The following is a 27,606-nucleotide window of genomic DNA, read 5'->3' as shown; positions in this document are numbered from 1 at the left end:
GGGTTTCTCAGAACAGAAGCGGTGTGGCAGTGTGGAGCACTGGCACAGCTGGAGCTGTGATCTCAAAATGACTTCCCTTAGGCTAATTTCATTCCTTAATCACCGCGTGCTCGTTGACTAATAGACTTTGGCTAAGCAGAGGACATCCCACAGTACCATAATTGGGTATATGGCTTATTAAAATGCTTAATGTATGCGCTGTTGTAAATTATGTGCTTTACAGATCTAATCACGGTACATGATGTTTAATCTATTTTAGAAACTGGATGGCTTCTACAGGGAGCCAGGCCTCTGATATAGACAAGATTTTTGGATTCTTCAATGATGGCGAACCTCCCACCAAAAAGCCCAGGTAAACAAGAGAAAGGGAATCAGGAATAAAAAGTTGCCATTACTGGGAGGTGCTTACCCTGTATCATAGCATATCACTAGTTAATATGGCCTTCATTTAAAAGACTACATTATTTTTTAAAGTTTGTCGTGTTAAAGCTCATACTCTCCTACTCCTCAGTGATAATCATCTTCCATTTTTTCTAATCTTGACATCTGTTTTGCTTTGTTTTTGACTGTGACATAGGGTCTGACTGTATAGCCCAGGCTGGCCTAGAACCCTTGCCTCAGGCTCCCAGATGCTGAGATTACAGGCATGGGCCTCCCGGCACACATTTTAAATGTTATATGCTCTCTCTCGTAATAGAAAATAAGGACTTTCTTTGCATTCCTGGTTCTTGTCCCTGTATTGCTGTCCCACAGATTTCACCCTTATCTTCCCATATGTTTATATCAGCATTTGATCAACCAATTCTAAATATTTACAATATCGTGTCTTTATAAGTAGTATTAATAAGTCCAACCCTCAGGAGACAGAGGCAGAGTCAGGCAGATCCCTGTGAGTTTGAGGCCAGCCTGGTCTACATAGCAAGTTCCAGGACAGCCAGAGCTGCATAATGAGACCCTGTGTTGAAAAACAAGACCATGAAGGATTAGTAGCCATACCTACAGTGTTATGATTATCTTTCCCTTTGTGCTCCTTTTTAAACTCCCAACGTTACTAAACGTTGTCTTGGAGTTTTTCGTTTGTTTTGTTTTCTGTGTTCCTTTCCTTTTCAAACACTGACAGAATTATTCTATCATATGCTGGACATGTTTAGGAACTCGCTAGTCTAATTGTTTCTGTGGAGTTTTGCCTCTGGCTTGAGCCCTGCTGGAGTCAGCTCCTTGTCCTGCTCTTTGTTTTAATGTATTCACCATTTTACTGATGCCTGCTTTCAGTTACCTTCCTTAGTAAGAATACATGGGAAGGTAATTGTTGGAGATTAACAAATGTCTTTATCAAGTTCACACATGCACTTAATGGTATGGTTGAAAACAGAATTTTTAGGTAGGAAAAATTTTTTTCTTAGACTTTTGCTAATACCTCTGATTTCTCTGGTGACAGAGAAGGGTATTATAAACCAAGGTGGACATTCTGTTCTGATTAGCAATTGTTTTAGAAATCAACTTAAAAGAGGAAGTGGTAATTTGGTGATAATTTCAGGGATTTTGGTTTATGGTCTGTTGACTGCTGCTTTTAGAATATTGTGAGGTAGAACTTGTAGAACAAGGACATGTAGAACAGAGTTGCCTACGTTTTGACTGCTGATAATCAGAGAGCCAGGGAAGAAGGGTCCAGAAACCAGATAACATTCTCTGAGATCCTGTCTGAGAACCATCTGTCATCAGTGTGTTTCTGTTTTCTTTCTCTCTTCCTCGAGTCTCGGTTGGTGATAGGGTCTTTGTATGTGGTCCATTCTGTAAAAACCACCGGTCTTCAGTCCAGTAGAGGGCAGAAGGAGGTAGATTCTGATGTCAGTGGAGAACAGAAGCAGTGACAGAGTAGATGAACTTGTTAGCAGAGTGGGAAGGCAGTGCAGCCTCCTTTTTGGGGACTTACACTTGGGGTGGGTCTTTCCACCTTGAATAACCTGGTTGAGAAGATGTCTTATGGGGCTGGAGACATGGCTCAGCAGTTAGGAGCACTGACTGAGGTTCTGAGGTCAATTCCCAGCAACTACATGGTAGCTCACTACCATCTGTAGTGGGATCTGATGTCCTCTTCTGGTGTGTCTGAAGACAGCTTCAATGTACTTACATTCATAAAATAAATGCATAAATCTTAGAAAGGAAGGAAAGAAAAGAAAAGAAAAGAAAAGAAGAGAAGTCTTAAAAGTATGCCCAGGGGCTTTTCTCCTAGTTGATTCCAGATTCTGTCTCATTGGCAACCAGTGTTCACCACCACAGTATAATGATGAGCTTTCCTCTGAATGGTAAACCTAGAGCAAATTCAGCAGTTGAGGACCTCTATCTTGTCTAAAGCTGTGGGTCTTTGCTCACATAATGGCCATTTCCCCAAAGGGAAATCCTTGCATCTCTTGAATGTATGGAGACTGGGTACTGAGACAGGGGTGAAGGATCCTAGTGTCTGGAGGCTTGCCCCGAGGGAGGCTGGTTGGAGACGTCTTAGACGTCATACTGAGATTCTCTCTTCATCCCCCCAACCTGGCACTGTGCACAGTGTTCTGATGCAGTCCTCTGGCTAACGTTATGAAAATAGACTCACAGCTGACTCTGTCACCTGCCTACCCTCCTGAGCATGCACCCAGCATTCCTGAGCTTCTACAGAGGAAACTGCGTTTTATTATGGAATTTCTAAAACTATTTTGCCTTCTCATGTCTGTCTGCTATCACCCTGTCTTACTCTACTCTTTATACATGCTGTGGCAGGAAGTTCTAGCCAGCACTGCCACCAGTAGCCTGAGGACTTACATTTTAGAAACCTCCGTACAGGTCAAGCTGCAGGAAAGATTTTCAGGATAAGCAAAGCTTTTACGTTCATTAAGACAAAGAATGTTCCATGGTTTTAATTTAGTATGGGGCGTTATGGAAAGAGGCTGCTTAGGGAAAGGACAGTACTCATACAGGCTCCTCAAGAATCGTACTGAAGTGTCTTTGTAATGTCTATACTTAATGATTCTGTGGCTTTTTCTGTTATATTTCTCAGAGTATAGTTTACAGCAGGGCTTAAAGATTACAAAAAGCTTAAAAATGAGTAAAATTTGAGCTGAGTGTGAGGTGGTGTATACCTGTAATTCCCACACTTGTGAGGTGGAGGCAGGAGAGTCAGGAATTAAAGGAACTTCCAGGGTACCTAAGATACTACCTTAAAAGGGTGCATACGTGCACGCACACGCCTGCACACTCTCACGCATGCGCACATACACGCACACGCACGCACATTTTGATTAAGAAAAATGAGTTGATTTTACTTACTTTTCTTGTCTTATAGAACTTCCTTTTAAAGATGTTTATTTTTATGTGCATACGTGTCTGTGTGAGAGTTCTAGATCTCTTGGACTGGAGCTACAGACAGTGATGAGCTGCTGTGTGGGTGGTGGGAAGTGAACCTGGTCTTTTGGAAGAGCAGCCGGTGATCTCTCCAGACCCTGAACTCCCTTTTTAAGATGAACTCTCAAGGTAGTTTTATAAGGTCATTTGTCTAGATTTAGGGACGGAAGAATCATATTCCTCTCTCAAGTCAAGATTAAAACCCCCTAATTAAGTAAGTGTGTAGTTAGTTCATTTGTTGTTCTTAACATTCTTGTTCGACATAACTCTTAGAAAGGAGAATATGGTCTCTATGGGAATTCTTGGCTTTATGGTGACCAAGTTTCTGACACCCAGTTAGATTCTCAAGTGAAAGATTTGTTTCCCTTTCTGTGTCCCCTTGATTTTTCCTCTCTATCTTACTTTGCTTAAAAAAGACTGTTTGGGCTGTTATTATTTAGTGTGTTAGGTAGAGATCATAAGGCACAATTGCAGTTTGTTTCTTTTTCTTTTTTGCTGAAAGTCCTTTTGTGCAAGTGTTTGATGGTGTGTATATTTGCATGTGTATTTATGTACCATTTGCTATTTTGTTGGTTTTGTTATTTTGAGGTGGGCTTTCCTTTAGCTGGCCATAAGTTTCTGATCCTGATGTCTCTGCCTCCCAAGTTCTGGGATTATTGACTTTGGTCATCACATCCAACTTTCATTCATCATCTTGATTCTTCTTTTTAAGACACGCTGCATGATGTGCTTCTATAGCTCTTAACGTCCTTTTCCAGTAGAGAAACTATTAAATATGATCTGTCCCTAGTGTCTATGTTTACAGGTTTTTCGCTCTCATATTAAATGCGTGAGTGTAGGAAATGAGGATGGGACAGGCAGTTCTGAGGGCTGTTTCCCACGGCTTCAACACTGATCAGGTTTCTATTTGTTGTTCTGTTTGGAAAAGGGGTAAGGCAAGTGATGATTTGAATGTAGAGAGAGGGAGAGGGAGGAAACATGCTTGTCCTCATGCTGTCTCACAACAGGACTCTGCTTGGTGCCATGAGAAAGGGCTGTTTGTTGTGACAAAAACCATGAGGTTCCCATCTTCTCAGAAGCCTGCTGAGCACCCCCTCCAAGGGATAAATAGAACAAACCCATGCTCAGCTTTGTCTCTGGATTTGGCTTTCATGCTGAGTTTTATCTTTGCTTACAAAATTTGGCATGAAAGTTTCATTGTCTTCATTGTCTTACATTTCTCAACAAACAAAATCAATTTGATTTGTATGAAAATGTTTTTTTTGAAAACACACATGTCCTTTTGAAATTACTATTGACTTAAAGTAAGATTTAGTTGGCATAACTTCAGCTGTAATACACTTGAATCTGTTGTAATATTAGTGGTTTTCTTAGCTGGAAACTTTGAAGGAGAAAGTTGGTTTTAAAATTGTTTTTCAGACAAAAAAAAATTGTTTTTCAGGATTCCTGAAATAGTTTATTACTTTGTCTTCCAACAAAACCTGGAATAATAATATGGTCTTTCATTTAATTTAATCTGGAGAAGTCTCAGAAACTTGAATCCTCATCTTTACAGCTATTATGATTATAAAATGTATGCCTTTAATCCCAGCACTGGGGAGGCAGAAGCAAACAGAACTCTGTGAGTTGCAGGCCAGCTGGGTCTGCATAGAAAGTTCCAGGCCAGCTAAGACTTACACAGTGAGACCAAGAGTCACAGTGGCCTGTGACTCAAAAAGCAGACAGCAGGAGTTACAGCTATTGCATAGTGAGAGCCAGCCACATCTTCACATGTGCCCTAGGTCTACTGGATGCTCCGATCTTTTGGCTTTTCCTTTTTCAGGAAGCTGCTTCCAAGTCTGAAAACCAAAAAGCCTCGAGAACTTGTGCTGGTGATTGGGACAGGCATTAGTGCAGCAGTCGCACCGCAGGTCCCAGCCCTGAAATCCTGGAAGGGGTTAATTCAGGCCTTACTGGATGCTGCCATTGACTTTGATCTTCTAGAAGACGAGGAAAGCAAAAAATTTCAGAAGTGTCTCCATGAAGACAAGAACCTCGTCCATGTTGCCCATGACCTCATTCAGAAACTTTCCCCTGTGAGTAGTCTGCTATATGCTGGGGCGTGTGAGATTTCCAAGATTAGTATGCTTACTCTAGCAGGGGTATTTGTTTATTGCTTGTGTATTTATAACATTTGGCTCTTCTGAAAATAGTTATTTTTAGAGCCTATTGAGGGCAATCTTCCTGACCCCATTTTCACTGTGAAGTGCCGAGAACTTTATGTGTATGGAGACAAGGCTACTGACAGACTTTTGCTGTTTTCAGTTTACTTTTTCTATTCTTACTATAAACGATGTCCTGACTTCCATGACTTTAAGGAAATATCAGAAAGATTTAAGTTGGGATTTTGTGTTTTGAGAAAACACCCCTCCCCACCAGGTACCAATCACCCAATTTCAACAATTATGACATATGGCCAATCTAGTTTAACCTAAAATGACCACGCATCATGACTTTTCCTAACTTCACTGAGCTCTTGGGAGGGTGCTCATCTACTTACCTGTTTTTTGCTGCAGTGCCGTGGGTGGAACTGTTCACATGTCAGGCAGGTGCTCCGCTTCTTTTTACGTTTGTGTATTTGGGAAAATGTTATATTCATTGATAGTAACAGCATGTGGTTAATTGGCCCATTCATTGATCCAGGTTCATGTAATAAGGAAGTGACATTGTGAATTCAAGGCAGAGAGCTTGGCAGTCAGAATTGGCAAGACCTTGCCATTTAAACATTGTGGAATCCTCCACAAATCAACTGACTTCTCACCATTTGCTTTTGTACAGTAGACCTGGGGCCAGGACTCCTGGGGCCACACACTGCATGATTGAGAGGTTGGATCCCCAGCACCAAAGAAGGAAAACACCAAACAGCTGTGGTCTTACTTATTCCTGTGGGTTTGTGAAGGATAAGTGGCATTAGCCATGCTTGTTTGACTATTTGAATTGAAGTTGGAGGAGTAGAGCAGCCTAGCCACCCTTTTTCATCAATCATCAATTTTTCTTGAAAGGATGAAACTTAGTGCTCAAAATAAGTGCAGAAGAAATGTTAGTGACCTTGAAGGAGATGGGGTCTGGAGTGCTTGGGTTTGCTTTTACTCTATGTGGGACTAGAAAGATGAATTACAGGGTACAGTAAATGAAATAGTACAGTATTTACTGTGCTGTTTTGAGTGAAGGGGAAAATTCTTTGGACTTCAGTGGGAGTCTTATATTTCCTTTAGACTTCTGAACTCCCTGTTATGAAATTTGAAATGAAAATTCCTTTGTCTCAGCTTAAGAGAGGTCACTGGTGGGAAATTTAGTTCTGTGGTTACCTGCTCTGAGACAAAATCTAAGGAAATCAATACAATGACAAAAGCATCTTTGGTGTTTGTAAAACAACAGCTCAAACATTCAGTTTACCAAATGAAGGCTCAGGAGCCAGATACTGTGGTGGAAGCCTGTAGCTCAGAGATCGAGAAAGCACCCACTGACCATCCTCCTCAACCAACGTCCCAGAGGAAAGAAAAGAAACAGTTCTTTTTCTCCATGCTGTCTTAAATACCTTTCAACTCCAAGACCCTCCCTTTTTCTTTCCTGAGATTTCTTACGTTCACTCCCTGTCAACTGGTTGCTTGCTCTGCCTCTTGATCTATCATTGACTTTATTTAGCTCTTGTCTACACTTGGGTTAAAAGTGTGTGCTAGTGCTGAGCCGCACCACAACAGGAAACAGGTCTTTTCCAGTTCGTAGTCTCAGGGTTCACAATGTGATCGAATGTCCTACACCACATCTACTAAGCCCAGTGTGCTGCTTTACACCTGTGATCATCCCACCAGCATCTGACAGGCTAGAGGACCACAAGTTCAGTTCTATCCTGGGCTAGAATGTGAGGCCACATCTTAAAAGAGAACAAACAAGCAGAAATCCTGATTCTTTTTAATATTGTTATACAAGATTTGATAACTCACCCAAGTGGGACTAAAAGAGATATAGCTAAAGCAAGTGACTCAAAGAATCTCCAAGTTTCAGTCTTTTCATAGAAACAAAACAATTGATGTTCGAAGTCCATGGCTAACTCATGGTCTACCCACGCCCTTCTCCTTGTGCTCATAGTAGCCAAGCTGGCATGGGAGTATGGTGTGTATGATTGTATATATGCATGAGCCAAGTACAATACGGAGTTACAAAACACAACGAAGAACTTTTTAGTAAGTAGTCATTGTATTTATTAAATCTGAAACCTAATTCTGCTTTTTCGAATAAGTATTGATATATACATCGTAAAAATCAAAGGGTGCTTAGCTATCTATGTCTACTGACATATCTTGTTTCTGTTGATGTATTTTTGTCTTATCTGCCCTCTGCCTAAGGTTTCTATGTAACCTTCTAGCTTTGTGAATGTTAGCAGAATGTATGCATCCTTTCCTCTCTGTTGCCATCTCAACACATACTGTCCTCTAGTTTGTTTTACCTAACAGTATATTGTGGAGATCTTTCCATACCATTCTCCTGCGTATAGTCTAGTCAGTGTTGTCATTACAACCAAATTCCTAGTTGGCTTCTAAGAAGAAGGGGGTGGGGTGAAAGGAGGTTCCTGTCTATCCCCATTTTTGTGCATGTGGTGAAATAGTGCATCATGACAGGAACATGTAGTATAACACAAAAGCTAAAAGGAAAAGCCCCCAGAGTCACCTTCTAGGATATACCCCCAGTGACGCAAGGACTTCTCACTTGGTTCTACAGTTTCTTAATGGCACAACTTTTGTTTTCACATCTTTGATACTTTGGGCTTTGGGGGTACATTAAAACTTCAAATGATAGGTTATGGCCCCGGGCAGTGCTGGTTTTCCACTTATGGACTGGTCGTTGCTATTGGAGATAGCAGAGCAGTGAGAGGCTTGTTGTATATGTCATTTTATCTGATTTCAATTATATTTGCAGTACTCCATCTGAGAAATGGAATGGCTGCTGCCTGTTAGGTTAGGTAATAGACTTACGAATTTGATAAAGTGAGAGAGCATTGTATTTCCTTAATGGTCTGGTACTAGCATTTAGTAGTAGTTGACTGTTGTGTGTAGTGACCAAGTAACTAGAGTTAATACTCATCACTGTTTTAGTAAGGGATGGATTTTTAAATTTTAAAATAAATTTTACTTACACATATGTATGTATGTGTATGTATGTATGTATGTACACTTGTGTGTGCCTGGGGCCTATGGAAGTCAGAAGAGGGTATCAGGTCCCTTGGCACTGAGTTCAAGATGATTATGAGCCACCACTTGGATGATGGAAATGTAACCTGCATCCTCTGGAGGGCAGCCAGTGTGCTTATAACTGAGCTCCGTCTCCAGCCCCTTTCACTGTTTCTGGTCATGTCATTCATTTAATTAAGTAGTAGAGTCGCGTATTGACTGTCTGTATGCCATGGTATGATATGATTGTTACTGTTTAATGAAACTAGATAAACTTTGAAGACTGTGACCTACATTCTTAGCCAAATAAGTATAGATCACTCCATCTATTTACACACTAGGAAAGAATTCCTTTAGCTGCTGACAAGCAGGGGCCAGTAAGAAGCCTGTGCTGTGTAGTAGAGCAGTGTACAACATAATGGACAGAGCCCATTAAACTATGGCTTGTTTCCAGCAGGGCAAGGTATAATTTTAACTGTTCTAATGTTTTCACTGAGGAGAGAGCACTTATTTGTTAAGTAATGGCTAAAGAGATTAGTTATTTTATAAAATACTATCACATTAGGAAAGGAACACTGACCTGTGCTTATGTATCTGTTTAAGTGATTCCATGGAAACTTAAACATTTCAATATTGATAGACAAAGAAACTTGGAAAGTATAGGAGATAACTTTGAGGGAACCTAGAAGGACCTGTCTATTCCAAGGAGCTTGAATTGCAGTCCCTGGTAGCTAGTTGGAGTAATGCAAAGCTTCAATAGGAACCATGCATGCTGGCTTGCACCAGTAGCCCTAGTTTCTCTGGATGCTGAGGGAGGAAGATCATTTGAGTCTAGAAGTTCAAGGACAGGTTGAGCAATGTAGCGATTCTTCCTTTGAGCTTATTGAACAGTATAACATCAAGAATAGCGTAGGGATCAGATGTTTGTTAAAATATCTAGTTACTTTCTCCTGTCAGATTTCTTTTGTTTGGGGTCACAGTGTCCTTTATAAAACCAACTCCTAACCTGAAGTTAGCCTTGTGTTTCCTCGGTCCTTGGGGATATATTGTTTAACAATGGTGTATATTCTGAGAAACACATTATAGGCCTTTTTCTACTATGCAGGCTGGTAGGTGTACTTATACAAATCAAGGTAACTATGGTGTCACTTAGATGGTAAGTCGTACATGTGCCATTGTTATGTAGCAGAAATCTTATTTACTTACACCCTTGTGAATTGATGTCTATATGCACAAGCTAAGGCAAGGCTTGTAGGGCAGTGAAAAAGAAAAGTGGAGACAGAGTTTTTGAAAGGCTGGAGAGAGGGAGAAAAGGGGAGGAAGAAATGAAGATGGAGGAGGAGAAGGATGATCCACCCCCGTGTGGCTTTAAATAGCCACAGGTAGCTATGAATATCTTATAAGGGATGGATAATTTCAGAACAGTTTGTCGTATCTAGGTGGGCAGTTTATATCAATAGCAACTGGCTCTGGATTTATTGTGTAGACAATTTGTGGGGTGAGAATTTACTGATATAATTCTGATTGATAAATTAACAAGCTTCTTAGGTTTTGATTTTACCAGGATACTGGGAATTGTGACAATAACCACAGGGGGCGGATGCTGGGTATGTGAGCAGAGTTCTCAGCAGAGGGTGGCCACTGCTGGGCCGGAGCCTGCGCTGGTGTGGGGCTAGCCATGGAGGTGGAGAGACTGAGAGTAGCAGGAGGAGGCATGGCATGGTACCTGGTGCCCTGCCTCCACTTTTAATATTTACCACAACACCCCCTGAATGAAGCTAGAAAGGTAATTAAACCTATATGTTAAATGGATTGTTTCAAATCGATTAATGGTTAGGATTTCTTTCTCTCTCTTTTTTTTTTTTTTTTTTTTTTTTTTTTTTGATAGGGTTGCTATGTATGTAGCCCTGGCTATCCTATAACTCACTATAGACCAATCTGTCTTCAAACTCACACAATGGATGCCTCTTGAAGGCAGGGATTGAAAGTGTGTACCCCTCACCTGGTTCTTTTCTTTCCTTCTTTTTTTATTTTTTATTTTATGTATTTGAGTGTTTTCCCTGCTTGTGTGTATGTGTACCACATGTATGCCTGGTTTGTGTGTGTGTGTACCGCATGTATGCCTGGTTTGTGTGTATGTGTACCGCATGTATGCCTGGTTTGGGCAGAGGGCATTGGATCTCCTAGAGCTAGAGTTACAGGTAGTTCCAAGCCACCTGATGTGGCTTCTGGGAACTGAACTCAGGTTCTCTGAAAGAGCATCAAAAGCTTTTAACCACTTAGCTATCTCTCTAGTCCAGTCAATATTTATTTTTAACTGTGTATATGTGAGGGTGAGTGCCTGTGGAGTTCAGAAGAAGGTGCCGAATTCTTTGGAACTGGAGCTACAGGCAGTTGTGAGCCACCTGGCCTGGGTACTGGAAACCAAACTTAGGTGCCCTTTAGGAGTAGTACACAAGCTTAACCTTGGAGCCATCTCTGCAGTCCCTGAGTTTAGTACTTTAATAATGGGTAGCCATGCATATAACCCAAAGCTCTGGCTTCCATCCTCAGCACTGTAAAAACAAACAGTCACAAAGTGCAAGTTTTTAATTATGAAATTATTAAATCTATGAAATTAAAGTATTCATAATTTTGACATGTAATCGGTATTCTTTATAGTGAGCCTATAAACAGATTGCTGAATTAGGTCAGGGCAGAACACTACAAGGAAGTATTAAATGTTTTTTTTTAAATTAAGCAGCCATAGACAACCAAGTATCTAGAATTAGAAAAGGAGGTGCTGGATGTACAGACAGTTCAAGTGCTGTCACCTAGCACTTGGGCTAGGGCTAATGCCAGAGGGCCGTGAGTCTGAGACCAGTGACATCATGTGAGGTGAAGCTAGCACGGGCTGCATATTCTTCCCCATATCCCTATTTCCCTCTCTTTGTTAGGGTTTTCTGTTGCTGTGATTAAAACACCACGACCAAAAGTAACTTGGGGAGGAAACAGGTTTACTTTAACCTACAGCCCATTGTCCACATAAGCCGGGGGAAGAACTGAGGCAGAGGCATGGAGAAGTGCTGCTTTCCGGTTTGCTCCTCATGGCTTTTATCAGCCCGCTTCCTTCCTTCTTTTCTTCCTTCTTTCTTACTTTCTTTTTTCTTTCTTTCCTTTATTTAGTTTTTTGTTTTTGGACTTTTTTGTTGTTTTGTTTTGAGACAGTCTCTCTGTGTAGTCTTGGCTGTGGAAGACCAAGCTAGCACTGACTTTCCCATATTAGTCGATCAAGAAAATGCCCTACAAATATACCTATAGACAATCTGATGGAGGTTTTTTTTTTAATTGAGTTCTGTCTTCTCAAACAAGTCTAGCTTGCATCAAGTTACCAAAAAAACAACTAGCAGACCCTCTTAAAGATAAAGGAAGAAGGGAGGAGAGGAAGAATATTAAAGCAAATTAGGTCTGAGTGTTGCCTTCTTACTGGAGGCCTAATTTGAGAGTAATTGTTTCTTTAGTCATGATCTCTTGTCCATTTGCTTCTTTTTATAAAATGACAAATTAGAAGCTGGGCATGACAGCACATGTAATCCCAGCACTTGGGAGACATAGACAGGAAGATGGCTGAGAGAGTGAGGCCAGCTTGGCCAACAAAGTGAATTCTAGGCCAGCCAGAAATCCACAGCAAGGCCCTTTCTCCAGTTCTAAAATGTCTGAGGTGGCAGTATTGATTACTTACTGTTTGCTAGGCATTGCATTGGGCACGTGCCGTTCTGTTTTCTTATTACAATGAGAGTGGTGATGCTTTAAGTATAAAGTATTCAAAATGTGTAATTCTGCAACCGAAACAAGTGAACAAAGCAAATTGAATTGATTTTTGTTTTGTTTTTTTCTTTCAAATCTCCCACACCTGCAGCGTACCAGTAATGTTCGATCCACATTTTTCAAAGACTGTTTATATGAAGTATTTGATGACCTGGAATCAAAGATGGAAGATTCTGGAAAACAGCTCCTTCAGTCTGTTCTCCACCTGATGGAAAATGGAGCCCTAGTATTAACTACAAATTTTGATAATCTCCTAGAACTCTATGCAGCTGACCAGGGAAAACAACTTGAATCCCTTGACCTTACTGATGAGAAAAAGGTAAAATGTTAACCAGTAGCTTCAGGGTAGTGGATTGTATCTTCCTCAGAGAAGCTGACTTCCCGTCAGTATGTCAGTATTTATGTAGCAGGGGTGTTTTTATTTTCTCTTCACATTGCTGTGACCAAAATACCCAACAGAAACAACCTGAAGGAGGAAAGGCTTATTTGAACTACTTCAAAAACCTTGGGCCTCACAGTAAAAGGATCACAGTGGAGAGACTCCCTTCCTTGGTGGTGGGAGCTAGAAAGCAGACCACGATCAGGACCAAGTTATAACGTCATAATCTCCCCCTAGTGGTCTATTTTTACTGGCAATGCTCCACCTCCCAAAATTGCATCATGAGTTGGAACCACATTTAAATCATAAGTCTGTGGCAGATATTTCTAGTTAGAACAGTAATAGTGAAAAAAGAAGCTACTTTTCCCTGCTTGTACTTGAGGGTTGGTTGTGTTTTGAGGTAAAATTAGTATATAATAAAACACAAAGATTTTTAGTTATGAGCATCAGAGTTGCCTTGGTCATGGTGTCTGTTCACAGCATTAAAACCCTAACTAAGACAGAAGTTAGTACCAGGGACTGGGGTATTGCTGTGATAGGCCTGACCATGTTTTTGTTTGGAAGAATGTGGATTTTGGGAACTTTGGAGTTGGAAGGCCATGGAATGCTTTAAATGGGGCTTAATGGGCTATCTTAGAAGGAATGTGGAAGAGGGTGACTTGAACTGTGTAGGCCTGCTGACCCAAGAGGTTTCAATGGAGAAGAATTTTAGTATGTGGCCTACAGACTGTTTTTGTGATATTTTGGTGAGGAACATGGCTGCTTTTTCCCATTGTCTGAAGAGTCTGCCTGAGGCTAAGATGGAGAGATTTAGATTAATTGCTTTGACAAAGGAAGTCTCAAAATAGGCTGCTATAGATTCTGTGAACCAGAGTTCACTCTTACAAAGAGAATTTTAATGAAAAGGTGCAAGGTGAGAAATATAAAAATGTATGGTTCAAGTAATAAATGGACACCAGGAAGTGAAATGGAGCTGAATCCTATGTTCAAGGATAAAACAGTTGAAGGGAATGGTGACTTTAGGGCAAGATCCTACCCAGCTAAGCTTAGGCCTAGGGATGGTAGTACGCACCTTTAATCCCAGGAGACAAAGCCTAGCAGGTCTCTGAGTTAAAGGCCAGCCTAGGCAAGTTCTAGGTGCGTCATGAAAAACTTAAGTTTTGACACTTATGATTTTATGGTCGACACTTTTAATCACAGCATTCAATAGACAGAGCCACGTAGATCTCTGAGTTCAAGATCAATCTACAGACTTAAGTTCCAGGAGAGCCAAACTTAGGCAGTGAGGAAGTTAAAAAACATAAAGATGATTGGGGGTGGGGGGCATTTTCCAGCCCCAGCAAGCAGCAGAACTTGGCAGCCTTGGCCACGTGGCTCTGGCTTTTGAGTCAAGAATAGAAGGGACGACTGGGACAACTGATGCTGGTTAGCTGGAGCTAAGAAATTAGCGGTGAAGAGTCCAGGATCATTCACAGAGGCGAAATCATCTGGGAAGTGTTTTCTGAGGTCACAAAGAAGCTGTGCTCCAGAGATAGTCAAGGTTGTACCTTGTGCTGCAGCTGTACTTGGTAATGTGTAAGAGTCACCCAGGTGGTACTGGTTTTGAAGGCATGGAGAGCAGCTGAGGATTGGCACTGTGAGAAGCCATGGAAAGCCGTTGGTGAAGGTGCAGCCTCAGTTGCAGTTGATAACCCAGAACTGAAGGGGTCGAGCAAAGAAGTTGAGGTTTGGAACCATGAAGAGAGCCTATGAGAGGCTATTGGTGAAGCCTAGTTGCAGTGGAAGACCCCATTGTATTGGAGATGCCAGTACCATGGGATGACGAACAAGAACAGTAGCAGCATTAGAGTGGCGTCAACCAGAGCTTAAATTGCTACAGAGGACAGAGCTGGAGATGTGAACCAAGTGCTTTGGAGGAGCCAAAAAGATCATGTGTGGATCCCAGACATTGGAATAAGAAGCTGTGAAGCTGAAGTTGCCTTGGAGACCCCAAGATATTTGAGATGCCAGAGCCGTGGGCTATCTGCTGAGGAAAGCTACTAACGGAGTGGAACCAGCCCAGGAGATAGAAGTTTGTTGCAGTGAACAAAGATGAAAAAGAAGTTGGAAACCTGAAGACTGCTTTGACATCAGGCATGAAGATTCAGAGTTTGGAGTTTGCCCAGCTGGTTTCCTGTCTTGCTTTGGGGATTAGAGTTAAGTGAAGTGATTGGATGAATCTCAGAAGAGACTTTGAACTTTGGACTTCTAACATTGTTGAAAGTACTATAGACTATGGGAACTTTAGAGGCTGGACTAAATGTATTTTTTTATTATGTTATGGCTAGATATGGCCCCCATAGACTCATGTGTTTGAACAAGCCTACTCTACGGGGGCCAGGGAGTTGAATGTGGAGGTTTGAATATGCTTAGCACAGGGAGTGGCACTTACTTAGATGTGTGGTCTTGCTGGAGGAAGTGTGTCACAGTGGGGGTGGGCAATGAGACCCTCCTCTAACCACATAAGAACCAGTCTTCTCCTTGTGGCCTTCAGATGAAGATGTAGAACTCTCAGCTCCTCCTACACCGTACCTGCCTGAATGTTGCCATGATAATAATGGACTGAACCTCTGAACTTGTAAGCAAGTCCCAATTAAATCCCTTATAAGAGTTGCCTTGGTCATGGTGTAGGTTCACAGCAGTAAAACCCTAACTAAGATAGTTGGTAAAGTGCTTGCCTTGCAAGCACAAGGTCCCTGGGCTTGCAGGTCAGTTATCTAAGGAAACTTTAGGAGTTCCAAGCCAGTGAGACAAAGAAGTGAGAAATCCTGTTTCAAAAATTTAAAAAGAAAAATGGGGAGAGCTGTGAGATGGTTCACTGGGTACTTACCCACCAAGCCCAGTGACCTCAGTTCAATCCCTAGGATGAACTACATGGTGGAAGGAGAAAACTGACTTTTGCAAGTTGTCCTCTGACCTCTGTATGTGCACCATGGTACACCACTACCAAACACAGACACAAACACACACAGATAAATAAATGTGAAAGATGTTGATGAAGAGATTACTATTTTAAGGTCATTTGCCCTGCTCTGTGATTTTTGTAGTTTGTAAATTGTTTTTGTGAGCGTAGTTCATGCCCAACTGAATAGTCCGTAAGTGGCTCCCCCAGCACCGTAGGCCTGTCTTTGCTAGGGTGGTAGCTGGAACACTACAGATTGGGTATTGAACCAAGTGTAGTGGTGAATTGCTGTAGTCTGAGGTGTGAGAAAACACAAAAGCCAGCCTGAGTAAAAAAAAAAACATGAAAACAGCTGAGCATAGTGGTACACACTTTTAATCCCAGCACTCAAGATGTAGAGGCAGGTGGATCTCTTGCTTTTGAGGCCAACCTGGTCTACATAAGCATTTCAGGACAGCTGGGGCTTCAATAGAAAGATCCTCTGGGGGTGAGGGAAGAGGGAGGAGGTTGTACCAGGGCTTGGACCATCACCAGTGGAAACTATCATTATTCTTCAAATATTACCAAATTCTAGTTTCTCTTGGACTTCTTCCAAAAGAAGTCACCAGATTTGCTGCTATCATTCCTTCAGTCATAACATAGGAAATTGGACCCATCAGGTTTTTGAATTCTTGTCACGTGATTCCTTGAAGCTGTAGTCATGTCAAAAGGCTGGTCCTCAGGCAGCCTCTTACACACTGTGGCTTTGAAGCAAGTGCCACCCTGGTCAAGCTGTGTATGTGTTGTGCAGGTCCTGGAGTGGGCTCAGGAGAAGCGGAAGCTAAGTGTGCTACACATCCATGGGGTCTATACCAATCCTAGTGGCATCGTCCTCCACCCAGCTGGATATCAGAATGTGCTCAGGAACACTGAAGTTATGGTGAGTAGTACTGGGCCAGACTCTGGAAGTCGCTCCTGAAGCCAGTTTACAGCAAATTCTAAGTATTAACAGGACCTTTACTTTTCAAAACAACTAGAGTCGGACCTCACTCCCTTGTCTCTTAGCACTTGGATGTGCATACCATCCTGGGGAATGCAGAAACTGTAGGTGTGAGTGAGATCATAGGATGGTATTTATCTATCTGCACTTGGTAAACAAGCAGCAGATGGCACCCCTCCTCACTGCCATCACCTTCACACCAAGACTGCATTATTCTCCATCATTTGGCTCTGTAATAAGTCTGTGCCCAAAGTAATTTAGGCAGCCTTTTAAAAATCCATTACAGTTGGATCATAGATTATAAAAAGACAGTTACTTACTCACACCAGACTATACTTGGAAAATTGAAAAGCAATTTGATTAGGATGACAAAATGGAAATTTTCTTTGGGTTTGCTGATCTTTGGGTTTCAAGTTTTGAACTTGTTCACATACATGTACATGTTTAAACCAGAAACATTTCTTTGGTCCAGCTCAGTGCTAGAGGTTTGCAGGACAGGATCACAGGGCCAGAGAAAGACCAGGAAGTGTGATGCTTTCTGAAGTGTAAGGGCTCTTTCCTGATGTCTACTATAACTATGTCCATCATTGATACTGAGGCAAAGTCATTTATGTTTCTCTGTGTGTGTGTTCGTGTGTGTGTGTTCATGTGTGTGTGTGTGCACGCACGCAATATATGCACAGATATCTACAAATACACATGCACGGTGATATTTTAAGTGATCAGAATTCCTCTGACCATGTCTAATGATAGAATTGTTTTCTGATGATCACTGGTTCTGTGTGAGTCAATAAAGAACAGGTTTGACTGGCAAGACTGTGCGGTAGGTACAGCACTTGCCACACAGTGTGAGCTTAGTTCTAGTCCTAGCACTGACATAAATACCAAGGACAGTGACATGTATCTGTAATTCCAACCCTTGAACGGTGGAGACAGGGGAGGAGATCCTTCAGGTCAGCTGTCTAGTTAGGCTAGATGAACCTACAAGTCAGGGTTCAAATAAGAGACCTTCCTCAATATATAAAGTGGAGAGCAATAGAAAAAAAATTTCCAAATCAAATTCTGGCCTCCACATATTACATGTAACATGTATATACACATACATACTCAAAAGAATAAAGACTTAAAATTAGCAGATTTTTTTCCAGAAAGTGGAAAAGAGGTAAAATACATCAAAGATTCATCAGTTGCCTAATAATCCAAGAGCATAAATCTAAAATAAAAATAATAAAAAGCCCTGAAAGACCAGTGCCAGAGGGGTGAAACTGTTTGAAAGACCTACAGAAGGGACAGACAGATGGCTCAGTGGGTTAAGCAGTTGTACAAGCTTTGCAGTCTAACCTCAGTCCCTGGAAACCCTGTAAAGGTGGGAAGGAGAGAAGTGGCTCTATAGTTGTCCTCTGATTTCCACATGCATTCTATGGTATGCACACTCATATACATATACCATACATACAGAATATTAAAAAGAAAACTTTCAGAAGAATGTCAGATCAAAAGTACAATCTAGACCAAGCATTACATTATAATAACTAGGAAATGAAACCTTGTAATGTCTTTCCCTCTTAAATTTTGATCAGTGGGTCACTGCAGTCTGCTAACTGACAAACTGTTGACTTTTTGCTTAAGCCATATCCTGTGTCTGTCTTCTGAGTCATTAACATGTTGTTTTCTTTTTCCCGAAGAGAGAGATTCAGAAACTCTATGAAAACAAGTCATTTCTTTTCTTGGGTTGTGGCTGGACGGTGGACGACACCACTTTCCAGGCCCTGTTCCTAGAGGCTGTCAAGCATAAATCTGACCTAGAACACTTCATGTTGGTCCGAAGAGGAGACGTAGACGAATTCAAGAAGCTTCGAGAAAACATGCTGGACAAGGGGATTAAGGTCATCTCCTATGGAAATGACTATGCTGATCTTCCAGAATACTTCAAGCGACTGACCTGTGAGATCTCCACAAGAGGCAGATCAGGTAAGGGAAGGCCAAAGAGCAACAGCCCTTTGTTTGAGGAATAAAATCACTACCAAGATGGGAATGCGTAGTGTACTGCCTACACATATGTATGTGTGAAGCTATCACAAATCACTACCAAGATGGGAATGCGTAGTGTACTGCCTACACATATGTATGTGTGAAGCTATCACAAGTCCTGGAACTGGACTTCACAGACAGCTAGCTGTAAGCTGCTGTGTGGGCGCTGGGAAGTAAATGCAGGTCCTCTGAAGAGCACCCAGTGCTCTTAACTGCTGAGCCACCTCTCTAGCCCTGCTTCAAACATTTAATAAATATTTTAATCAATTTGACCATTTCTTAGACAACACATTAAAATACAGGTAATCTAGTATGTAATGTCCTTAAATCTAGTCCCAGATTTCGTTTCTGAATCAGATGACTCCAAGCAGAATCCTGATGCAGTAAGACTTTGAGTTCTGTCACAGCAATGCTTTGATAGAGCAAGGTTTTAAAGCCATCATTATCATTATGGTGGCTCACCCTGTAATCCCAGGACTCAGGAGGCCAACATAGGTCTGTTAAGAATCCTGGACTACAAGTAGGAGACTTACAGTTTAGTTAAAACGCTGTCACTGTAGCCAAACATTGAAGGCCTCATGTACTCTTCCCACCTCTCTCAAAAAAACTTTAAAAAAAAAAAAAGCAACACTTCAAGCTTGTCTTTTTCATGAAATCATCTGCCATATTTTTTCTTGAAGACAATTTTTCTGGTGTCCCTCAGCATAACAGACCTTTAGGCTGATGTTTGCAACACTGAGTAGGTTGAATTTTTGTTACACAAGCTTTGATTTCTTTAAACTAGGGACACACACTTAAGGTCTACACAGTTGGTCCACATGTTCTCTATTTTGCTGAAAATAGCTGTGTAGCCCAGGTTGGACTTGGAACCATGATCTCTCATCTGCACTCTCCCAAGACCTGAGTTTGTAGACATGCATCGCCATGCCCTGCTTTGCATTTATTAGTACATGCATCCTGACTACATGAAATACAGTTAGTGAAACAGAGAGAGGTGATTTTTAGTAAAAAATAAGCTATATGTGTGAACCTGAGAACAGAGTAAGCAGCCATGTTTGATCTATGTAAAATGTTTCAGGGGCTGGAGAGACAGCTCATTTGGTAAAACACTGACTGCTCCAGAGGACCTGCGTTCAAATCCCAGGATTCATATGGTGGGTGGTTCATAACTGCTTGTTAACTCCAGTTCCAGGAATTCTGACATCTTCTGGCCTCCCTCAGGCACGAGCCATGTACCTGGTGTAAAAACATATATGCAAGCAAAATATTCATATACATAAAAAATTACTCTAAAAAGTTGAAACAAGGGGTTTGGAGTTTTTTGTTTGTTTGAACAAGCAGTCTTGCTAGACGTCCAACTACCAGGAAGGCTAGAGCTTTAGAGGATTTGAACTGTAGCCTAACGTGGCAAGGTCAACCAACTTTAGTGCAATAAGGAACCTGTTCTGTTTCACTAGACAGTCTGAAGGTTACTCTTAACCTCATCTTCTATCAGATCCCCTTAGTTTTCATTTCTGCCACCAATAGGTTTAGCTTTCCCAGGGCTGCCAAGATAACTATGGGTAAAGTCATTTGCTGCCAAGTTTGACAACCTGAATTCTATTCCTGCAATCCATAGTGGAGAAAACAAATGCCCCGAAGTTGTCCTGACTTTATCACATGTACTGATGTGTTTTGATCTTCATCTAATGCCTATACCAATATTCTGTTTTTAGCAGGGATGGCAAGAGAAGGCCAGCTAAATGGTTCATCTGCAGCACATGGTGAAATAAGAGGTACATTTCCTGTTCTGTCAGTCACAGAAAGTTTTCCTAAAACTTTTAGATTGTAGGGAATCCTGATTTGCCTCTCCTATTTTTAGATTCTCTGAATCAACTCTTTCTGAAGTTAGGACTAAGTGACACCTGCAGCTTCAGATGTGTAGATTTGCTTTGTGGAACTTCATTGTCTTTTGTTTCCCCACAGGCTGTAGTACTTGAGCAAGCTGGAGAAGTCGCCATTAGACCATGCTGTGGGGCCTTCCTGTGGATGTGTTAACAAGCAAACGTGCGAGAACGCAGCACAGCTCCTAGGAAGTACCAATACCCAGTGAAGCTCGGGGTAGAATAGGGGTGGCAGTGTTGCACCTTCCCTCCATGCTGGCTGTTTCTCCATACTCTGCTGCCTGGTCCAGTTTAATATCCAAATGACATCAGGACCCAATGCAGCTCCTACCTACCCCAAGGCTGGACAGGCTTATCTACACAGCAGACCAATGTGATGACTCCTGGCTACGGCTACAGCTCTGCAGGACTGGAAGAGCAAGAAGTCATGGAGTCAGTGGGCTCTTGTTGCAGTTTTGTACTCCACTTGGTTTTTCAATTGAGCTTATGGCTTTTTTAAAACATGACTCGAAGCTCTAGTTTTCTAGATCTTTTACAGTGTACAGTATTTTACATAACTGAGCTGTATTAAAAGCTTGTTCATTTACTTGCCAGGGCTCTGGCTCTACTTTGAAGAGGTATTGTTAAACTTGAAACTTGCATTCTTCTATTTTCATCATAGGTAGGGTGATCTTTCTCAGGACAAGCATGTACCCTGTTCCTATCATGCCCTTGCCAAAAAGAAGCCCAAGAACTATAGCTAGTATGAGTTAGCATTTTAATTTTAAATCCTATATAAAATAATATAAACCTAAGAGGCAATTTCTTTATGAAATTTATTTTCTTATATAAATTATGTATTTCTCTGGGCAGACAGCCTTCACCTTATTGCACTAGTAGCACATCTGTAATACCAAACTACAGGACAAGTCTTAACAAGAGGTTTGTGTTCTTGAACGTAGCACTTGTCTACCAGGCACTGTAGAAGAGAATGAGGAAAGCCAGGACCTGCTCAGGAGCTTAAGGGTTGGGTTGGGTGGGATATGGGACAGTAACACTTCTAACAACTGGTTTTCTCCCAGGAAGGCAAACATGCAAAGCTTCCATCTGGATTTTGGGAGCAGGGACAGGTTGGAAGGCAACTCTGCTCCCTTTGTTTCTGAGAGAAGTGGGCACTCGCCTCGCATTTGTAACAAGGCCTAACTGATGCTTTGGGGCAACAATCGGGTGTGGAGTTTTCATCACCAGATTTATAATTAGCAGCAATTAAGAATGGGCCACCATCACTGCCACAGTGAGGTGACTGTCATCCTGGCACCAGGGACCCAGAAGCTGTATTCTAGATAGGTGCCACTAAGATCCAGAGCTGGCTCCAGAAGTAACTCATTAGAGCTGGGACCTCAAACTGCTCCTTATCTCACCATGGCTCTGCAACACTAGTTAGCAACACTCCAGGTACAGGGTTCCTCAACCACTGGTCAAAGCTATGATATGGATGGAGTCTGTAGGCAGAGTGAAAGGGATGCCTGAGTAGGAAGAGGGAAGGTCATTGGGCAGTGATTGTAACATGATTAGACCCTCCTTGCAGAAGGAGGTAGGGTTGAACAAAGGGTTGGGTTAGAAGGAGCTGCAAGTCTCCAAAGCTCCCCTCACTCTGCCTTTGTACTACACTGAAGACAAGTTGCTCACATACTCTAAAGCACATTCTTGATACAGGAATAGGGACTTGGGCAAGCGGCGATTTGGTATTAGGCAAGAGCCACATTAAGCCTTCATGAGGGCAGCCACCACAGCCTTGGCATTGAGACTGCGTAGGTCACAGTAGGTCTGGCCAGTACCCACAAAGACGATGGGTTTGCTTGTGATGTATGTCATAGAAATAGCAGCTCCCACCTGAAGAAGATAAAAAGGATGGCCAGTTAACTCAAGCCGATTTCACTCATTTCTTTTAAAGACAGCCATTCCTCATTCTCAGTCTCATTATCCAATCATCCACTTTTACCTTGTCATCAATGGTGTCAAATTTGGTTAGAACAATGCCATCAATGAGCCGAGGTGTCTGAGCCATAGAATGGTCAGCTAAGGCTCTGTTGAACTTGACCTAAAAAGGGAAAGGGTGACATAAGAACCAATCTAACTTGCCAAAGTTTAAGTTGTAAGGGAACTGGGCCCAAACCCTCACCAGTTGATCCACAGCTTCATTGCCTACTAAGGCCTCCCCCACAAACAGCACCAAGTCAGGTGTATTGACAGTAATGAGTTTGGCCAGGGCAGTCATCAGAGGAGCATTGTCTTGCATGCGGCCAGCAGTGTCCACCAGCACCACATCAAAGCCTTGGTTACGTGCTAGAGAGAGAAACATGGTCAACTGCAAGCACTCATACTCACTACCAATTTCTGGAAGACTTCCTTCCTACTCTAGCTATGTGAAAAGTCACCCAACTGTCATTCATGCTCACTGCCAGCTTCCTAAGATATCCAAGTCTGGCTTATTTGAAAAGCCTATCCTGTTTACCTAACTAGACTTACTTAGGTAATGCAAGGAAAAACCTGTCCTATTCTTGGCTACTACCAAAACCATTCAGGGAAAGGACACAAGTAGAAAAAGACCACATTCAGGTCTATAGTTAGGATACACTAGCGTTTCCTTTAACTACTCACATTACCACCCAAAACTTCCCATGCAAGTAATTTACCAGGACTTCTCTAGTAACCATATGGTAAACTTAAGTCTGTGCAAATTCCCAGGGATAAGGACACCACAAGCCCCTTGGTCCCCACACTACCAAAGGCAATGGCTTCCATGGCAATGCCAGCAGCGTCCTTGCCATAGCCTTTTTCAAACAACTGCACCATCGTTCGGCCACCATGCTTCTCCGGGGGATGGAGGGCAGTCAGGCGCCGGGTGTGTGTGCGGAGCTGCTCAACAGCCCCAGCACGAAATGTATCGCAGGCAGCAATGAGGACGCTAAAGCCATTCTCTAAAAGCCAGAAGGAGATCTGGGAAAAAGTGAAAGAAAACTGTCACATAGAACCAACGATCTGAAAGCACAGGTGGAAAAGCATGTGGAGCTGAGCTCACCTTGGCAAGATTAGTAGACTTCCCCACTCCATTAACACCACAGAAGGTAACTACGTAAGGGCGCTGGCGACGTTGGGCATCCATGATATCCCGGAGCATGTCTACTCGACGCTGTGGCTGCAGGATCTGCACCAGAGACTCTTGTAGAGCTTGCTTCACTGTTGAAGTCACAGCTTAAAAGGGAGATGGAGGGATCAGTAATAAAACCAAATATACTTGATACCCAACATCTTTCTGATCTAATGGAATTAAGACCATACTAGGTTTTTCTCAGAATTCAGATCACACTGTTAATTACATTATTATCTCAATTAATTGTCCTATTATGTCCTAGAGGTTTAGAAATTAAAGGTGTATTCAAAAGGAACACACCCAAGCTGTCTGACTGAATTACCTCTGAAATGCATGTGCACTTTGTGACTTGTGGAGATACTTACTGCTAAATGTCCCCATCACTTTGCCTTCTAACTTGTTGGCAACAGATTCACAGAGCTGGACAGCAATGTCAGCAGCCACATTCTTAGCTGAGAAGAGAGAGACAGACAGCTGTGAGTTCTGTGCTAACAATGATCAGGTCTCAAGAACAGAGCAGCTTAAAAAATGGTTCTGTTCCTAATGAACTATGCCATGTAAGTCCATAAGTCAGCTCAGTCCTCCAGACTCACCAATGAGATGATCACGCATCTTGTCTAGCACAGATTCCATGTCTTCTCGACTCAAGCTCTTGGAACCCACCAGACCCTTCAGCATCCCAAACATGCCACCCAGAGTTCCCTTGGTAGCACTACAATTATAGAAGGTCACAAAAATGCGTAAGGCTAGCAGGCAGGAGGCATGAATCATCAATTCTGCATCCACACCACCTCCCACCTGAAACCCTTCTACCTAGGTTTGGTAGTTTGAGTGGCCCCTTCATCATCTGAGCTGCTGCAATCCAGATCTTGAAGCTGCCCCCCAGGCCCAGTTCCTCGAATCTGGAAAAGAGACAAACAAAGTGATCAGGAAAACCAATGGCTGAGGGAAATAGCCCAGGATATACTCTTGTCAACATTATTTGAGCCTTGGAGAAACTCCAAATATAGTTCCAAATATAGTTTCCCAAATCCAGATATATCCTCCAACTGTTTCCTTCCCAATTTCTGGCTAATGGTGACCTTCACTCTGACCTTTATACATCTTACCAAGTTGATATCTTCAGAAAGGGCTGCCTCTGGAGTTCCATTGGTGGTGGGAGTACTGTAATCCAAGACTTCCTTGTTAGCACAGCCACCTAGTTCCCACACCCGGGGTGCTTTTTTGCCCTTCTCCTTTGGAATATCTGACTTTGTAGATTTACTGCAAAGGATCACATAAGAAAAAGTTACAGTAGAAAAGTAGCAAAGAACATGAGAAAAGAATTCCACCATCAGAGATTGGTTAATGCTGCTCACCTGGATTTGTCCAGACCCTTCCCATGCTTCTGAATGAACTCCTCTCTCTTCCTACGTATCAGCTCCTCTTTGGAAAGCTCCCCATTCTCAGGTCCCACTGGGAGACCTGACTTTTCTGCAGGGGCTGTTTTGCTGGTAGCCAAAGGGCCATCAGAACCTGTTAAGAGAAACCTCACTGGAGGAGAAACACACAAATCCCAAGCACCTATATAATAATAACTACAGTTCTTCCAAATCCTTGCAACCACCAATAACCTTCCTTTTATATGGCATTGCCCACTGGGAAGAGTCATACACTTGAATTGGCTCTAACCTCTAGCTGCTAAGCCTACCCCTTTCCCCAGCTAACTTGAACAAACTTGTACCAAACACCTTGGAAATTACAATGCCAGAAGGGGATGATGGGGGGGGGGGTGAGCATTAAGTTAAGGGAGGCCAGCAATGACCAAAGGAGTACTACAGACCTTTACAGCACTATACCCTAGCATGTTCAGAAAACTCAAACACACCTTCCTTTTTGGACCCCTTTTTTTTGTTGTTTTTTGCTTTTTCCTTGGTCTTTTCCCCCCGTGTTTCAATCATGGATCTCACAGGTTTCTTAGCTTTTTCAGAATCTTCAAATTTCTTCATGGTAGTGGGAGCACGGATCTTACTGCTCTCCTCTGCTTCACTGAAGAGAAAAGAGACTGTTGGTCCTTCTACCCATGTAAGAGGAAGAACTCTTGACTTCAGAAAAAGGTCCCACATATCAAAAAGACAATCAGAAACAAGTTACAAAAATGTGACTGGTTTGAACCCATGTTAATATTGATAAGCCACCTACGGGCAGGGCACTCAATTTTTTTTTTTTTCTTTTTCTTTTTTTCAGAGCTGGGGACCGAACCCAGGGCCTTGCACTTGCTAGGGAAGCGCTCTACCACTGAGCTAAATCCCCAACTCCCAGGCAGGGCACTCTCAAATCATGAAAAATTTCCCTTTATGAAAAGGGAAAGCCTCTCACCGAAGGAGCCGCAGGAAGTCATTTTGGAAATCAAAAGTGCCATTCAATAAACTTAAAGCACTCTGTTGTTGGATCTCTGTGCGGTACTTATCCCGGAACAGCCGGTGCACATCATCTATCAATTTGTCTACGTAGGTCAGTGTGAGGATCTTCTGAAAGCCAACCTGTTTATGGAAGGACACAGGGCCAAAAGATCTCCTTACATGCCAGCCCAGCATGGAAGGAAGCCAACTCAACCCAGGCCTCCTGAGATAGGTTTCCTGTCCTGAGAGGCAGCCAAGCTTTCTACCTTACCCAGAAGTTGCTTTCTTTCTCCCCTCCACATTCCTAATATTTCTATTACTTTATCACACACACAATACCCACAATTAACTGGATTCATCAATGGACATTCTGTTGAGAACATAACTTGTCTTTCTAACATAACCCCACTTACCACAAACACCAGTTCAAACTGGTTGTCCAGTTTATACTTGAGTGTGAGAGCCTCATGAGTGAAAGAGTTGTTACCTCCCCGTTCCTGGAAAAAGAGTGTTACAGCATTCAGGCTATCCACAGCAAAACCAGACTTTGAACTATGTTTGGGAAATAACCAGATATTATCCCGGGCTCAACAAGGGAATACTGAGACATTTCTCTAGCATCCAGCCAGAAAAGGAGACAGACAGACAGACAGACAGACAGACACCAAGTAGGGACAAGGGATAAAGCTGGGAGAGGAGACACGACACGTGGGAGTCAGAAAGTAAACAATCATATATAAACAATCAGATCTTCTAACAGCTGTGAACCATTTAGTTCACCTGAAAGGTGTTCTCACATCCACAATCTCACCCAACCTCAAAACAATAGAAAACCAAGCTGCCCGGATGAGTGGAGAGAGAGCTCAAGTCCATTAGGACGCCAGAACAGGGCTAGAGCCCCGGAAACGGGAGGTGTTGGGGGCGTCGCAAAGTTTAGGGATACTGTGATCCAGGAAAGGAAGCGATCCTGGGTGGCCGGTAAGCGACCAGTTTGAGGGGGTCAGGACAGAAGACGCGGAGTGATTACTGGAAGGGGGACCACAGTCTGGGTCTGAGGGACCAGAGCCCGGAGTTCTGCCCCGCGGGGGTGGTACCTGCAGCAGTACAGAACGAATCAACGCGTTCACGGGCCCGGTGCACGAGTCGCTCACGCCCTGGAAACACCAGAGCACAAGCCCGCCCTTCGAGAAGATGGTGAAGAAGTCAAGCATGATGGAAGCGGGAGAAGACTTGGGGCCGAGACCGGCGCCGGGAACTCGGGCCGCGTCCTCCGCCGCTTCCTGCTGCGCCAAGCGCGGGACACGTCACACCAGCAGCCCCCGGAAACCGGTTCAGCCGCACTTCCGCTACGAGCCGCAGGGGTCCCGCCCCTTCCCCCGCTAGGGCGCGCGGGATGACGTAGGCGCAAGACTAACTAATAGCAAACATGGGCGGGACTCCCGAGGCGCTAGCCCCCTATAGCGTGAAGGGGTGGAGCCTAA

General features: G+C 42.7%; 2 protein-coding genes across 2 annotated transcripts in view; one reads left to right on the top strand and one right to left on the bottom strand.

Moving 5' to 3' along the window:
- Window positions 1-21,206, top strand: part of Fam118b (family with sequence similarity 118 member B) — a 49,656-nt gene extending 28,450 nt beyond the window's left edge. Inside the window, exons 2-8 of the mRNA XM_032910931.1 lie at window positions 260-352; window positions 5,207-5,459; window positions 12,490-12,717; window positions 16,509-16,637; window positions 18,383-18,668; window positions 20,447-20,503; window positions 20,694-21,206. Of these exons, the coding sequence (XP_032766822.1) occupies window positions 267-352; window positions 5,207-5,459; window positions 12,490-12,717; window positions 16,509-16,637; window positions 18,383-18,668; window positions 20,447-20,503; window positions 20,694-20,707 (1,053 nt within the window). The 5' untranslated portion in view covers window positions 260-266 and the 3' untranslated portion in view covers window positions 20,708-21,206. The remainder of the gene's footprint in view (window positions 1-259; window positions 353-5,206; window positions 5,460-12,489; window positions 12,718-16,508; window positions 16,638-18,382; window positions 18,669-20,446; window positions 20,504-20,693) is intronic.
- Window positions 21,207-21,407: 201 nt separating this feature from the next.
- Srpra (SRP receptor subunit alpha) lies at window positions 21,408-27,459 on the bottom strand. Its single transcript, XM_032910926.1, has 14 exons — window positions 27,220-27,459; window positions 26,539-26,622; window positions 26,103-26,266; window positions 25,612-25,772; window positions 25,103-25,259; window positions 24,854-25,007; window positions 24,558-24,646; window positions 24,338-24,456; window positions 24,110-24,196; window positions 23,673-23,845; window positions 23,377-23,590; window positions 22,773-22,936; window positions 22,593-22,691; window positions 21,408-22,483 (listed from the first exon to the last, which is right to left on the bottom strand). Exons 1-14 carry the CDS (start codon window positions 27,334-27,336, stop codon window positions 22,355-22,357), a joined length of 1,911 nt encoding a protein of 636 aa, XP_032766817.1. The 5' UTR covers window positions 27,337-27,459; the 3' UTR covers window positions 21,408-22,354.
- Between the last annotated feature and the right edge of the window lie 147 nt (window positions 27,460-27,606).

The sequence above is a fragment of the Rattus rattus genome, chromosome 8 (genome assembly GCF_011064425.1).
Source record: "Rattus rattus isolate New Zealand chromosome 8, Rrattus_CSIRO_v1, whole genome shotgun sequence".
In the NCBI taxonomy this organism is placed as follows: Eukaryota; Metazoa; Chordata; class Mammalia; order Rodentia; family Muridae; genus Rattus; species Rattus rattus.
This window is presented reverse-complemented; position numbering and strand designations above follow the sequence as displayed.

Bases quoted from the DNA above. Each gene is read 5' to 3' on its own strand.
- Srpra (XM_032910926.1), bottom strand. From the start codon at position 27,336: ATGCTTGACTTCTTCACCATCTTCTCGAAGGGCGGGCTTGTGCTCTGG. The intron at 24,457-24,557 runs GTAGAAGGGTTT...CTATAATTGTAG, and splicing joins ACTCAAACTACCAAACCTAG to TGCTACCAAGGGAACTCTGG. The intron at 22,484-22,592 runs GTAAAAGTGGAT...TATCTTCTTCAG, and splicing joins TTGACACCATTGATGACAAG to GTGGGAGCTGCTATTTCTAT.